The 12,944-nt window shown below is 44.3% G+C and overlaps 1 protein-coding gene across 5 annotated transcripts in view; it reads left to right on the forward strand.

Moving 5' to 3' along the window:
* Nucleotides 1-319: 319 nt before the first annotated feature.
* The window catches only part of WRN (WRN RecQ like helicase), a 45,809-nt gene continuing 33,184 nt past the window's right edge, over nt 320-12,944 (forward strand). For 2 of the 5 annotated variants that reach the window (XM_075090053.1, XM_075090055.1), the window contains exons 1-8: nt 320-405; nt 1,180-1,346; nt 2,028-2,142; nt 4,147-4,262; nt 5,182-5,327; nt 8,141-8,289; nt 10,553-10,702; nt 12,607-12,676. In XM_075090053.1, coding sequence (XP_074946154.1) covers nt 2,047-2,142; nt 4,147-4,262; nt 5,182-5,327; nt 8,141-8,289; nt 10,553-10,702; nt 12,607-12,676 — 727 coding nt within the window. In that variant the 5' untranslated portion in view covers nt 320-405; nt 1,180-1,346; nt 2,028-2,046. The remainder of the gene's footprint in view (nt 406-1,179; nt 1,347-2,027; nt 2,143-4,146; nt 4,263-5,181; nt 5,328-8,140; nt 8,290-10,552; nt 10,703-12,606; nt 12,677-12,944) is intronic. The other 3 variants (XM_075090054.1, XM_075090056.1, XM_075090057.1) reach the window with 3 other exon arrangements.

A 12,944-nucleotide genomic window follows, 5' to 3' on the forward strand; every position in this document is an offset into this window, starting at 1 on the left:
CGCGCAGAGCCACGGGCTGGCGCACCCCCGCCGCCTGCCCCGCCCCGCCCCGCCCCGCCCCGCCCCGCCGGCCCGGCCCGGCCCCGCCCGGCCGAGTACGGCGGCGGCGGCGGCGGCGGCGGCGCGGAGGGAGCCCCGGCCCGCCGGAGGGTGCGCGGCCCGCCCGGCCCCGGGACTACACTACCCACAATGCCCCGCGGCCGCCGGGCCACCGCCCCATCGCGCATGCGCGTCACCTCGAGTAACCTCCCGCCGCCGCCGCCGCCGCCGCTCGGGGCGGGGGGGGGAGACGGGGCGGGGGAGGCGGGGGGGCGGAGCCGGTTGCCTCTGTGACGTATTAACAGCGCGCCGCGTCGCGCCGCCTAAGACGTGCGCAGCCGCCGGTAGCGCGGAGCGTGGGCTCGGGTGAGTGGCGGCCGTGGGCCCAGAGAGGAGCGGGTGTCCGGGATCGGGTGGGGGAGCGCGCGGAGCGGGCCGCCTCCGAGGGGGACGCCGGGGCCCGGGCCCTCAGCGTGGCCGCCGGGCCCCTCCCGCCCCGCGGTACCGGGAGGCGGCGTGGCGGCCTCCCCGTTCTCTGGCGAGAAGACGCCTCGCTGTGGGGCGGCAGCTGGCGGTGCCGCTGCTGCGGCGCGGCCCCCCTTTGCTGTAGCTCTTCTGCCGCTGTCCCTTCTCTGCGGCGACTGGGGCTCCCAGGAGCGGGGTGGCTCTAACTCAAGCGCCTGTTCGGGGCTCTTTTGGGCCTCTTTTAGTATTAAAATACTATTTGAAGTTGCTTTGGAGGGCGTCGTTGGTTATGCTGCTGCAGAAGTGGATAGGTAACCAAGAGAAAAAAAGTCTGCCTAGCCTAGGTAATCAATTAAAAAGAAAAAAATCAGAACGAGTTTTTGAGGACTGAAGAAGTGAAACAGCACGGGTTTGTCCTAATCAACAAACAGCCGAGGATTTGTACTTAGTTCCCAGCCTCGCTTCCTCGCCAACAAGGATGTTCTCACAAAGACAGTAGTGGCTCAATGTTGTTAATGTGTATGGAGCACCTGGGGACTGCTGGGAAGAAGCAGGATGAGAATCTTTTTCTTTGTGAACTGTTTTGTTTCATCTCCAGGAGGATTTCTAAGTCATACTAGAAGCAGTCTAGGGAGAAGCTGGAACATCTCTGATCATGTCCTTGTTTGCTCACAGCTAGGAAATCCTGCTCTGCTTCCTTGAAAGAAAACCCCAGCTATCAGGGCTGAAAATCTCCTGCTGTTTTGGACAGCCTGTCTTCCTAACTCCTCTGTGGAGTGCCTTCCTGTTCCAGGGGGTGCGCCCTGCTTCCTGATGCCCTGGGAATAGGCTGCCTCTGCTTGGTGAGCTCATTTTGTTTCAGTCTGGCGCTGGCAAATTAGTAAGAAACTTCAGCCATCATCCAGTGTGCACCAGAGATAAATAGCAGATTGGGCCTTGTTTGGCTGTAGTTTGCCCTAGAAATTCTACGTGTTTTTTTGCGTATCCTGGTTGTGGGCTCACAGTCCTGAGGGCCTGTGCAGGAAACGCAGGCCTTGGGGCAATGTTTGTATGAGTCTGATAGTTCTTGCTTTGAATTTCAGTTTTTTTGGCCTTGTTTGTCAGCAAATGGAGCTGGCGGTGTTTATGCCAGGTGGCTGGTTCCTATGCTGTTATCTAAAACACCACATAAATTTGTCTAATTGACAAGGGCTGTGTTGACCAGAGATGGCAGTAGGGGTACTCCCCTGTTCTGAGTCCCTGGTCTCCATAAAACTAGACTGAACTTCCTTTCCCAGAAGGAATTCTAAGTGGTTTTCCTGAGTTTTTGCTTATTTTTCCTACTGTCATGTGGACAAGAATATCACTCCTAAAGCTCTTCCACTGTTTAATGTGGGCAGCTCTGTAAGGGTCCATATTAGTGCACAAAGCATTTTAAGTTCAAGGTAGTTATCTGTAACCTTGTTTTGGCCTGATGATAGCAGCAGCCTGTCCCTGTACAAACTACTGACTGCTCTATTTTTTTCCTCTTTTTTATGTAAAAGTAACAGAAATGTGGAACAAATGAATAAAATGGATTTCCTAAGTACTAGTCTGCAGAATAAATATCCTCAGTGGATGCTCACACAAAACCAAGAGGGAGTTTTGGGTGATAAAAAGGTAGGTCATCACATGGGGGAAATTTAGTCAGTTGCAGGCTGCTTAATAAAACAAGGTTGGTCCACAGGCTTTGAGTTACACCTGTGCCTCTGGTATTTGTGAGTGTTTACAGCTGTTTTTGTCCTATGAACTGTAATTTAGGGACTCCAGTGTCATTACTGGCTGAATTAATTTGTTCATGTCTCACTCTTCTTAATTAACCTCATGTATCGACCAGTGGCTGTTGCTATTATCTTTGTAGAAATTTCTTCCTGACATCTTGAATTTCAGTGGCAAAACTACCCAAGTGTAAGGAAGCTTTTGATGCATTGATTGCCTGGTATTATGGGCTGTACAGCAGCAAGGACTGGGCGGGGTGGTGGTTCATCTCTGTAACCTGAGACCTCAAAACGCTGTGACCTCGGGCTATAGCCTGGCAAGGGAGTTGGTTCTGGTAAGGCCCCCCAGCCCCCAGCTTTCTACATTTGCACGTCTGGTATTCCAGAAGGTTTTGCAGCTCAGAGGTATTAACATTGATGGCTCATCGAGATTATGTCAATTTCTGGTGTTCCGAGAATCTTAATGTGTCCTTGGATGGGTTTTTTTCCTGTATATATGAGCAGTTTCAGTATAAAACTTCCCACTGGAATGGCCCCCCCTTCCCCATAACATCTGAGACTGCCTTAACAATTAGAAAACTAATTAATGGGAACTGCTGAACTGAGTCTTCTGCTTTTTTCTTTCTATAAGTGGGAGTAAAAGATTAGTAGTGTGGGTATTTAAAAAAGTCGGTTAAACCTAACATGGTTTTATTTGCTGTGGTGCAGCCCGTGTGCTGTGCCACCCTGCCTCAACCAGCTCTTTGAGGAAGGGTTTTGATTGTACTTGCACACTTCATTAACCAGAGGAAATATTTTGTTGCGCAAGCATAAAATCAGGACTGCCTGTGTTTGTTTCAGAATCTCCCCCTTCTAGGCAACTTACTGTTTCTGGAACTGTATTAAAACTTTTGTGTATTGTGGCCTCTTCTGATGGACAAGATTGTTTCCTTCAAGTGTTATTGTGTGATGTTTAACCATATTTACTATTACTGGCATCGTAGCTTACTCGCATGTTTTTAACCAGCCTGAAGGTTTTTTCAGGCAGGTCAATGTCATCAGAAGCTTTGCAGTTCAAATAAGTTTATCAGCCAGTAGCTTGTAGTAAATATATTTCTGAAAGGGAGGGGGGGGAAAACCACCAACTGGAGTGTTATATTTCACTTTACCACATGTGCTTAAAGCTTCAGTTTGTAATCAAGTATTCACTAGTTGATGGAGGATATCGTTCCTTTTAAATATTGCACCTAGCTTTAAATGTGTGGAGTTCACTTAGACATTTGTGAAGCTCGTCGTGTGTTATATCTGGCAGGGTTAAGTGAAGTGGGCTGGCTGAAATGTGGGACCAAGGAAATGGGCCAAGTGAGCTGCTGCATGCAGCTCTGCCAAAATAGCGACGTGTCAGTGTGTTTTAGCCTGACCAGGTTTGCATGACTTGGAAAATGACTTAACAAATTATGGTCCATTCTTTCAAATATTGTTTTCCCTCAAATTTGAGGTGTGCAAGTGCTGCAGCATTTAAAGTACTGTTGAAGGGGTTTTGATGCTATCACAAATGGATCTTTCCCTAACCTTGTTTTTGGAAAGCTACTGAATATCTTTGGTGGGAAGAATTCAACTCAACTGAGGTGAAAACTCAGCCTGCATGATTTTAGTCTGAGTGCTCGGAGTTAGGCAAAGAAATCAGGGCATGAACCCAAATGTTTTTATAAAGGGGGTGGTGGTGTCACCCTATTTTTTAGTTAATAGTGATGTGGGCCCTGCATGTGGAGCTGCAAGGTTTCAGTAACCACTGTCAGTGGCTGCGGTGCCAGCCTCGCTGGGGTACAGCATGCAAGTTGCACGCAGCGGTTGCGGTGCTGCTGCATCTCTGTGGCAAGGTCAGGTGTGGCCGGTAATGGAGCCTCTTCCCTGTGTTGTTTGCCAGAAATCTCCTGTTCAGAGGAGCGTTTTGGAAGATGGGCTGCCGTTCCTAGAGTTCTGCGGCTCTATTGTTTATAGCTACGAAGCCAGCGACTGTTCCCTTCTCTCGGAAGATATCAGGTAATAGCTTTTATTCTGGTTTTTTAATGCTTTTGAGTGCTTTTTCCATTCTGCAGCGGACTTGGCTCTTCTCTCTGTCTCCTGGCTGATTGTGCATTTGTGTCCAGAGGTCAACAGTTCAGCCAGAGAAAACATCTGGTTGTGTTGGCTGTCTTGTTACGCGTGGAAAATACGCCTTACTGGTTGCGAGCACAAACTGAACCTATTTCTCATGATGGTGGATTATCCATGTGAGATGCCCGCTTTCCCTACAGTGTGTGGTGGTTTAACAATACCTCTCCATTGTGCTGTTATGGAGTTCAAGTTTTTCATTGGGTCTTCTAACGGAGGTGCCGTTGCTGGACCTTGCAGTCCCTTTAAGCAAAAGCAGTAAATGCAGGTATTTTGCCTTTCGCAGTATGGATAGTCCATTAACTTCAATTACTTTATGGGGAAATATGAACTGTAAGAAGTCAAGCATAGCCTGGCGACTGTATGTTTGAATAAAAGGTAGTAAATTTGAGATAAATAGATTATTATTTTTCCCTCCTTTTTGCATAGCATGGCTCATATTATGGGGAAAAAATACCGTACAAAGCTTTAAGCGCAGCGGGATAGGTAAAGAATAGGCTTTCCAGGGAACATAAATTGTTCCATCACCTTTTGTATCTGGCTGTTTCCTGAGGCATGCTATGCTACTGTTTGCACACGGTAAGATCTGTTAAGGCTTGAAGGGTTTCTTGTAGCTTTTTGGGGCCAGCAGGAATTCCACCTCCTTATGGTCTTGACTTTAAAATAGATGATGTGTCCTGTGCACGTGAAAGGAAAGATTCGCTGGCTGTGATCCTCTTAGTTACCTTTATGCAAGATGACTTAAGCCTGATGATTTAAATACTGGTAGAAGAACAGTTGAATGTGAAGAATGTCCATTTCTTTTCAGGCAGAGTTTATCAGATGGGGCTGCTGTTGGATTTGATATTGAATGGCCACCATCATATACTAAAGGAAAAATGGCGAAAGTAGCTGTAATCCAGATATGTATAAGTGAGCAGAAGTGTTATTTGTTTCACATCTCTTCAATGTCAGGTACTGTACTTCCTCTCTTGTTATTAGTTAGGGCATGAGTACCCCTCTGTTTCTTGTGATTAAGTTTGAACCTCAGCCTTGACAAACAGCAGATATTTCACACTATGCTGAATAGTAAAAATCCATCCTTCTTCCCCCTTTCCCGCCTATAATAAAGGGATTTATTCTTTGAGTATTGCCTATGTACATCAAGGGCACCTTAGTCCAAGACTTGTCCTGTGTGCTGGCATACAGCCTTTTAGGTTCTGAGCAGGGCAAAAGGATCTTACGTGAGGATTGTTTTTCTCTCTGGGAAAGGATATTTTAATTCAGTTTTAAAAATTTAATTCCCTGCTCATACAGTGAGTTTTCTGTTTAGTGCCAAAATAAACAACGAACCTAAATTTAGCAGGCTGTGTTTCTTTTTCATTTGGCTTCAATAACAGAAACCCTCAAAAATGATGGCTGTCATGCTGTTTGTTCCTCATACCTGCGTTTTGTGGCATTGGTTTTGAGAAAGAACACTGGATACCTGGAGTGATGCAGCTGTGGGGATATAAGGGGGTGTGCTCAACAGAGTCTGAATTCATTATGGATGTGAATAAAAGCTTCCAAATAGGGAAAATAGGAATGGGAGAAAGAGGCTGCAATTTTATAACCTTTGGTTAGAATGTTAGATTGAAATTATGCCTGTGAGATGTCTCTGATTTCCCTTGGGTGTGCATGCTGAGGTATAATAGCGATAATTTTAATGTTGGTGTTCAATCCTTTGTCATTTACAGCAAATGGGGTGGAAAATTTAATTGCTGGAGGCTATTCAGTCTGGGAGGCAGAAAGGTACGAGTGCACAAAAGAGAAAGATTTGAGGAAAGGAAGCTGAGGGAAGGAGAGTCAATAAGAGCTGAAATGCTTTTGATTCTAAAAGCAAAGATGTCAGTGTGTTGATGTCGAGTACGCTTGCACGTGGGCCGCTGTGTGTTACAGCAGAAGATGGTGCTTCCTGCTGAATTGCTTTCTAAAAACCTCTTGCCAGTGGGGGATGCACTTTGAACTGAGACGTCAGCCTTTTTGCAGGAACCACAGCCAGTTTCTGCCTATTAGGCAGAATAACTTGATCTACAGCAACGTAGGTGTTTGCGGAATTGGCCACTTGAGTAAGACTTGCCATTTTTTCTGTCGTACCAACAAAAAAAAATCTTCCTTCTGCAGGAGTAAGAGTAGAGAGCTCTTGGACTGAGTATAAAGGACAAAAAGTAGATATATTTATGAGGAAGATTATCAAGAATCTTCTACTTAATCTTTCTTCTTTACAGACTTATAAAAAATGTGGCCTGTTACTCGGGTTGCAGTCTTAGTATAGTTTGACCTTTTCAGTTCATACAGTCACTTTTCTAGAAATAAGGTGGTAGAAATGGAGCACAGGCCCTCTGCAGGGAAGTCCCTGTCCTTGAAGGTTTTAATGATGATGATATTAGGTAAAAATTACTTGTTCAGTAAGTCAGCTGTGTATGTTGCAGGCATTTATCCGGCTCAACTGTTTTCCTTTCCTCTACAGAGGATTCTCCCTGTTGTGTTACGGCTGAGGTGCTCTGGCAACGGTGTGCCCGCTCTGCACCTTACAGCACCGGCTACTGCAGTTCTGTGGGCTTTCAACAGCTTTTTTAATGCTTTAAACTAATAAAATACTGAACTGCAACTTAGCAGTCGATGACATGGCTCATTGTAGCCATAGTGGCAAAAGTGTCTGGATAGTGTGTCAGTGGGAGCTGTGCAAGTGTGGAAATAGTTGTGTAAAAATAAAATCAGTGGTGCAAAGTGATTGTTGAAGTATATAACTACATATTACAGGAGTGAAAAGGTGAAATTTGAAACCAGAACCAAGCCAGATACCAAGTACTATGCATTTGTGCAATATTGCGTGTTAGTAGGTACTAGAATTACACTTGAGTCTAATTCAAGGTATCCAGCTGTGTGTTCCTGAAGGTATGTATTTAAATAAGATGCTCTGAATTTTAAATGGAAGCAAACACAGAGGGGAGAAAAAGGCTGCATTTTATTCAAATATGAAGTGTTTGTGTCTGTTCCCTCCTGTAGAGAACTAGGTAGGTATGCTGCATGCTTCTGTTCTGTGCTGTAAACTTGAAAATACCCTTCGATCTGGGATTCCTGTGCCAGCGCTTTGGGATAAATCAAAATATAATACTTGGCATTAGTGTGCATCCTCGAATATTTTTTTTTTCTTACTCACAGTGCTGGCTTGGTGGGGGATTTGGTTGGTGAATTCTGTTTTACAAATGCTACTGTTGGACCAGCCCAGTGGTAGCACTGAGTATGCCTCCACAGAATCTGTTTTCCTGGTGATTCCCCCTGCTTATGGTTTAAACTGTTTCCCAGGAATATGAAGTAGCAAAAACTGGGTAGGAATAATGGGGAAAATAATATTGCATTTTGTTTTGTGAGCATCTGATTCTGAGAATTAAAAGATCTTTTCCAGTTGAAGGTTGTCTTTTTGTTATGTGATTTTGTTTGTCTTACTGATTACTAAAAAAGGTTGCTTAATTTTTTTTACCTGATGTGTTTTCAGATGCAGAATGAATTTGCTGATTTCAGATATTTCATTCCTGCTTGTTCTGCAGATGATATGTTAAAACCAATTGGTGTTTCCACTCATTCCAGAGTATAAACAGTCACATAAACAGAGCAGCTCTAGGGGCTTTTGCTCTAAAAGCCAGGCTTTTGCAGATGGCCTTTGTGCTAGGATTTTGTCATTTCCATTAGACGTTCTGGCATCTTCCAGTATTTAGTTTCTCATGTTTGGGCTTAATCTATTTTAGGTTTTCCCAAGGGACTCAAAAGACTGCTCGAAGATGAAACAATTAAAAAGGTTGGCGTAGGAATTGAGGGAGATCAATGGAAGCTGATGAGTGACTTTGAGATCAAACTGAAGAGCTTTGTGGAGCTGGCTGACGTTGCTAATGAGAAAGTAAAACTTAAAACCTTTTTGTTGTGGGAGGGAATCTTGTTGTTGTGTTATACAAAAGGAGGCTTCCTTGTCTTCACAGGAGTTCAATTTTGATAGGAAATGTGTTCTGTAGAATAAAGCACAGATGTATTATAACTTATTTTTTTAAAAAAGCTTAAAAAGAAACCTCAAGAAAATCTGCAGAACTAAGTCCTGTCTTTCAGAGAGCCACTTCTTAACAAACGTTTGTCCCCTTTAAGGTTTGTTAACCTTTTTGCATTTACAAGGGATGGCTTCCTAAATCTGCTGCAGGTGCATTTTCTTTACTTGCTAGTGATGGAAATGGCCAGATTGTGTCAAGTCGGGGTCTGCTGGAAATGGTGTACTTGTGCCAGCAACGGCTGAACCTTTAAAATAGGATTCAAGAAATGCTGGGGAGGCAGTGAAGGAGCGATGCCTGTTTGAGGGGAGGCAGCCCTTGTGCCATGGCTGGCTTGGTGCTGGAAGGAAGTGTCAAGGTCTTCCTTTAAGTCCTCTGTGTGGAGGTGTTTGCCACATGGTCTGGGGCCGTAGAAATGTCTTCGGTTCTATGACTGAAGTTGGTGTCACCTCTGCTGTCGCATGTTGGCAGCTTCCAGCACCTGATGACCCATTGTTTGCAAGTAGTATTCCATGTGGCACACCCTGAATTTCAGTTCGGTTGGTTTTTGGTTGGATATCATTTGATGTAGGCAGATCTGTGCTGTCTCATTAGGGAAGAAGCAAAAGCAACCTTCCAAATAATGCTGCCATTCTTATTTCTGTTGTCTCTTAAAATGTTTCTTTTCATGTATGCAAGGCTTCTCCTTACTTGTACTTGTACTTGGTCTCTCCATGTACTTCTCTTTCCTTCTGTGCGCTTTTTGTTAGGATAATAACAACAATTGTAGCTTCCTGGTCGAGGACAGAGGCTTATGCCCAGAGAATACTACTTACGCTTTTATCTTTTCTGTGCTTTCTATACCCTGTGTGATTAAATCACAGTGTGGGGAGGGGAGTGTGATGTATTGTCAACATTTGGGGCAGTACTCTCCATGAGCCACCTCGAAGTTTCCTTTTCTAGTGGGTTAGAAATCATAAAAACTAAGCTGTTTTGCTCAAGCAGTAGAAGGAGCTGTTTCTTTTCAGACTTGGAGTTTCCTCGGTTCCCTCCCCCCTTTTTAATCTCAGCGTATGACTCGAGGATAGTTTGTTATGAAGATGAGCAACGTGGTCTCTGATAGCAGCTTTAAAGTCCGCTGTTAAAGAGAAAACAAACCAAAAATTATCCTCAAAGTGAAACTTGAGGGGACAAAGAATAGGGTTGTATGTAATGGCACGATGCGAGGGGGAGGTCCGGGGGAAACCCAAAATGAACAGTTCGTTGGGGTTTTTATATACCAGATTTAGGGGGATGAGCCGATTAATGCTGCACTGTTGCTGTTAGGCTCGATAGTTCTGCAAAATGCTTTGCAAGTGCTAGCAAGTTGGAATAGCAGAAGGCTGTGCCCGTGAGCCCTGGATTCTTGGGGTCTGAAGGGAAGTTTCCCAAATGGGCTATTAAGACAATAGAGTGTAGCAACTGTGATTGACAAGTAGGATTACAAAAGCAATTGAAAACAGCAGGGCCGTGGGGTAACTTCTAGAGACTTCTGCTGAAGTGCTTCCCAGCACACTGAATAGTAGTGAGTGTGGTCTATAACTGCACTTTTTTTTGCTTGTGCTTGGCCTCAGAGTTGCAGAAGATGACAAAACACTTAGAGCAGACTTAAATATTCCTCTGTTTGTATTTATTAAATTCCTGGTGTTTGAGTTTCTCTAGTTAGAAAGGCAAATAACAGAAAATTTCTGAAGGAGAGAGGGGTTGCTGCTGAAGTCTGGCTTTTATTTTAGCAACCAGGAGACTAAATTGTATAGGTATTTCCTATTTTTTGTAGTGTGACAACACCCCCTCACACTGCGTGGACTGATCTGGCCCTCATACCATCTTTCCAGCTTGACAATGTAGGCATGTCCTCTAACAATGCAGTTTCAGGGCAGGGAAGTACAGTTTTAGAATGGCCAAACGACTTCAAATATAATGAGAGCTGAATTGGGCCTGGAGAACAGTTACTGCTTTGAGAAACTAGTTGGTTCTGACTAACCCAGAGCTCGTTGCTTTTCATGAGGGATTAAGTGCACTTTGCTGCTTCTAAGAATGCTTTCTGCCAGGTCCAGTTGCTTTCCCCTTTACACAAGTCCTCTGTGTGTTTGTTTTGTTCTCCAGCTGAAGTGTAAGGAGACATGGAGCCTGAATGGTCTGGTGAAACACCTTTTTGGCAAGCAGCTTTTGAAGGATACATCTGTCCGCTGTAGTAACTGGGAAGAGTTTCCCCTCAATGAGGAGCAAAAAGTGTATGCAGCCACAGATGCCTATGTACGTATAAGAGATCACCATTCCACCCATATTAATAATGTCCTTCTCTAATGTCCTGTTAGCTGCTGGTTTTAATGCCTTTTTGCTGCAGAACATAGGACAACTGTGAGGCCAGCTGTGCATATGGGATGCTGAAAGGTGGAAATGCCACTGAGACGGTTGCTGTCCAATTCCTTGACTGTCTTAAGCTTTTAAACCGCAGTGTTCATCCAGAGCTTCATAATATTTTCTCTGTTGAAAATGGTACTGCTTGTACCTGACTGGGTAACCTGTCTCGTTGCGGAGATAATGTAAAGAGGATATCGTGGTGGATGTTTCATGTAGGAGATTGAATGTAGATGGAAGAAAGAACCCCCCATTCCATAGCAGCCTTGAGCCTCCCAGGAGGTCCTTATTTAATGTTTCATGGCTTTGGAAGATGTCCCTCTTTTGAAGTCTATTCACAAAGCAGAGCTCCTGGAAGTTCTGCTGTGCACTGAAGGTGCCAAGTAACACAGGCACCGACAAGTATGCCTAAGGAGTGTCTGTCCATTAGGACTCACTTCAAGTTGTCACCTCGGGGAAGCGAGTTTTGATGGGAGTAGTTGGGCAAGTTTTACATCAGTCTGTAAGGGGTAAGCCTAAACTTTTGCAGCGTGATTATCCCACATAGCTGTAACATGGCTAATGTGCATTTAAGGACGATAATCGCTGATGGAAGTGAAGAGTGGCTAATTATTCTTTGGTTCCCTTGCCGGCAGGTATGCACTGTAGCTTGTTAGCACTTCTGGATGCGTTTTCTACTGGGGTTTTTTGTCATCTTTCTTGACCTGCTTGTGAACCAAAATGCTGCTGAATATAATATGTGAGATAAAATTAGTAAGCAACTCTGAAGAAATACATCCTTCTCCGGTGGATAATACTGTAGAACTGTAGCATAAATTACTAGGAACAGTAATTTAGTTGCATATGATTTTTTGTAGCTCTGTAGAAGTCCCTACTCTTTCACACTGTGGGAAAAAAGTGTCGTTTTCCTGCAGTCCTGTGGAGGGATTTATCAATATGCTGCTGGGTGCTGCCTGCTTCCTGGGAGGAAATGGTTCTTTATGGCAGCGAAGTAAAACCCCCTCAGGCTTGTATGTCTGTTGTGAGGTTAGAGAAAGGGAAGTGGGACGGTGGTCTCTTCTTTTCTGAGTCAGGAAAAATTGCATATTTTCTAATTTAGTGAAACTGTGGAGGGTTTAACACCTGTTAAAACCCAAACAGTAAGGAAAGGAGCTCTATTTTTGGTGCCTGGTGCACCTGCTGTAGCCAGCTCTTTCTGCAACTCTCTGTTCACCTGGCCTGCCTCTTGGAGCCTCACAGCAAACATAAGGGAGTAACTTGTTTCTTTCTCTTTCCTCTTTAAGATGCTTTGGTTAACATGTGTAGCCTAATTAGCACATTCCTGGCTTTAGGCTGTATTTTCCTGTTAGAACTTATTATTCATATCGAGGGAAATATTAAGCACACAGAATCTATCTTAGTAGTTTCATAGCTATTCTCTTGGAGCACTACATAAAATGTGAATGAGGTGGAGCAGATGGTGAGACTGGGAGCAGAGTACTTAGAGCTCTCTGTTTGCAGCTAACTTGATGAGATTACAGTGCTGGCATCAGTATAGGAGTATCCACCATAATATGGACCCTAAGTCAGGACTTAGGACCTTTTTTGAAGCATTCTGTAAGACATAACCTGGTTGTGATAAACAATGTGCTAAGGCAGACCATTGACCGCTGTACACCATGGGCCAACAGCTCTGAATTTGCTGTTCACAATGTATTCATGCCCTGGTTTGAATTAATCCTTGGGTTTTTTGTTTTATCTCTAAGATGTTGTTTTTCTGCAGAGCATTGAGTACTAATTTTTTTTCGTTGCTTTTGCAGGCTGGCTTCATCATTTACCAAAAACTGAAAAATATGAATAATGGTGACAGGCAATTTTGTGTAAGAAGAGGTAAATTATACTTTCAAACATTAGCAGTTTATTCAATGTACGATTGCATAGTTTATTTCCCGACAGGCTTTTTCATGGTATCTTTGTGTCAGGATTGTCTGGCTTCTGGATGATTAGAGATGTCTTCCAGAGAGCGGACTGTAAAGGCTGTCAGATGACCTGGGTTACCATACTGTGTAACTATTTTCCATAGTGATGTAGGAATGCAGTCTTGGTATGTTTTTTGTTTCTGCTGTATACAGAGAGGGTAACTATTCCTGCTGTCACT

The sequence above is a fragment of the Phalacrocorax aristotelis genome, chromosome 4 (assembly GCF_949628215.1).
Source record: "Phalacrocorax aristotelis chromosome 4, bGulAri2.1, whole genome shotgun sequence".
Taxonomy (NCBI): Eukaryota; Metazoa; Chordata; class Aves; order Suliformes; family Phalacrocoracidae; genus Phalacrocorax; species Phalacrocorax aristotelis.